Source organism: Montipora foliosa, chromosome 6 (assembly GCF_036669935.1).
Source record: "Montipora foliosa isolate CH-2021 chromosome 6, ASM3666993v2, whole genome shotgun sequence".
Taxonomy (NCBI): domain Eukaryota; kingdom Metazoa; phylum Cnidaria; class Anthozoa; order Scleractinia; family Acroporidae; genus Montipora; species Montipora foliosa.
In genome coordinates, this window is record NC_090874.1 from 33,831,982 (window position 1) to 33,834,481 (window position 2,500).

The 2,500-nt window shown below is 41.4% G+C and overlaps 1 protein-coding gene across 1 annotated transcript in view; it reads left to right on the forward strand.

The window, feature by feature from the left end:
- LOC138005445 (secretion-regulating guanine nucleotide exchange factor-like) overlaps nt 1-2,500 on the forward strand; it is a 13,326-nt gene that overhangs the window by 4,895 nt on the left and 5,931 nt on the right. The window contains exons 5-6 of the mRNA XM_068851671.1: nt 158-247; nt 772-1,026. Of these exons, the coding sequence (XP_068707772.1) occupies nt 158-247; nt 772-1,026 (345 nt within the window). The remainder of the gene's footprint in view (nt 1-157; nt 248-771; nt 1,027-2,500) is intronic.

Below are 2,500 nucleotides of genomic sequence, written 5' to 3' on the forward strand. Positions count from 1 at the left end.
TGAATACGGTGATGATGTTTGCTGTGGTAGTGATGAGGAAAATGAGGGTGACATAAAAGATAGAGCTGTAAAAGTGGGGCTACAGGATGTTAACAGAAATTAGATATTTAGATGATGGGATTTGCACCAACTTTTTTTAAATCTCATTTTATGGAAGATGATGGGTCAGTGTGGAGTTGGGGAGCCAATAAGAAAGGACAGCTGGGGCTAGGAAAACCAGGAAACAATCAAGCTACCCCAAAACAAGGTTAGAACTACTGGTATTTGAGTGATATTATTAATGCCCACCTTCAACCAACAGGCTTTTTGACCGTTTGTTTTTGTGATGGAAATTCGCATTGCTTATCGTAGTGATCTGATTGGATGAACTTCAGCTTTGGCAGGATTTTCATGTACGAAAATTGTTCCACGACACCCAATGCCTGTCAGTTGAAGATGGGCCTTTAACAAACCCTTTATACCTGAACGGGCCCCCATTGAGAAAGTACTGCCTTTGTAATGACCTCTGCAAATGGTTAGACTTTCTAGTCTTCTTGGATAAGGATGATGAACACAGGCCAGCGGGCTTGTGTCACATCCCTGTGGGATGTAAATAAAAGACCCACACACTACCCGGTATTTTGTAAAAGTAGGGCAAGGAGTTCCTGATGTAGTTGGGTGTAGTCTGGTTGGGAGTGTAAATGCTTGGAGATACTAGCTACACCAAGTTACTCTAAAATCTGTAAATTAAGATGTGATGATGATGAAATAAAAATGTCCGTTATTCAACAGTGGTATTTCAAGGTTCCCATGGAAACATTATACAAGTAACTGCAGGGTGTCATCACACTGCTGCTTTGAGTGCTGTGGGAGAGGTATTTTGCTGGGGCTCAAATCAACACGGACAGTGTGGACAGCCTCCAGACAGCATGAAAACTGAGCTGGATTCATCAACCTTTGATGTGCCGCACCTGATCAAAGGGTTGATATCTGGTTTATATGTCATTAGGCTGGAGTCAGGCTGGAGTCACCTCCTGGCTGTGACAGGTTTGAATAGCTTTGAGTCATACAATTCTTGTGTGTTATCTTGGGGTGTCAAGGTGACTTAATTTAAAAATGAAGGTAAGAGTGACAAACAAAGGGTGATGTGGCTCCCCCAAATTGGCTATCTTTTGAAGTAAGGTATTGAACTAGTTGTACTTTATTAATAATTTGAAAGTTAGTAAAAATTCAAGCAAAACTGATAGCATGGTTAATAACAGGGTTGGACATTAGCACTCGCCCGCTCACCCAGACGAGTCTCTTAAGTGTCCGGTGAGCACAAATCATCGATCACTCGCCACGAAATTATTTAAATTGCGAAATAAACACTGCGTTTTGCATTCCATTTTGCCAAGAAAATCTCTAAACATAAACTTACCATTTCTATTTTACAATATACACTTAATGTATGGTCCCGAGGGAAACAGGAAGTTTTGTTTTCCCGAGAGTCCTGATGTTTCCCAAGACGAAGTCGAGGGGAAACATTAGAACTCGAGGGAAAACAAAACTAACTAGTTTCCCGAGGGACCAGACATTAAGTGCTTTGTTATATATTTGGACTTTTGCTGCAACATCGCAGTAAAACATCCGGAGCGGGCAACAACTGCGGAATTGTATCCTGGTCGGGATACATTTGAATTTGATCATGGCCACGCGACAAAGAATCAACCAATCACAGTGCTCGTTTTGTTGAGCGAGAGTGTCTAATAAACTGGTGCTAAAAGGCAACATTAATATTGGGCTTCGTAAATAGACAGATTATATGAAATATGGCTTCCAGGTCAGTGATACTGCTGGTCACTATCGAGCCAACGGTGACTACGCAAACATGGCGCCTTAAAACCGCTCTTCAGAAGAACAGACACGTTTACTCGCAAACTGCAGGGATATCTCTTGGGATTTAAGGTCTTAATAATCCTCGGTCTGCCACGTGCTTGACGACGTTGGAAGCGAATTGTTTTCCCGTACTTTCCCAGCACTCTGATCAATGCGTGTTGAAACTAAAACATACTTCCTATTTACTTTAATAGCCTTTCAGTGTTGAAGTAAATTTCAATGGTATTAAATAGTAAAAATGAAAGATGACTAAATTTGTTGGAGAGATTGGGGGGAGGAGGGGTGGGTAGACTTTTCGTCGAGTGAAAACTGATCCAGGCGAGTGCATTTTGAGGGTCACTCGCCCGAATGGCGAGTGCTCTCAAAATTAAGTGTCCAACCCCGTAATAACAATGCAGTTGGTAAAGGATCCACACGAAATGGTGGCTCTAATTGAGGTGAGCGTTAGTTGTTGTAAAATGACCCGTCTTGTTTCCTTGCAACCATGTGGAACTTTCTTAAACATTTTTTTAATTCCTCGAATTCACTAAGAAATTCGTTTTTGGTGGGCGACGAGCCCTACAAGAGAGAATTATTGGCGTGAAGATTGTTTAATTTTCATCAAAAATTATCTGGAAAAACGAAGTCAAAACACTGGTTGGCA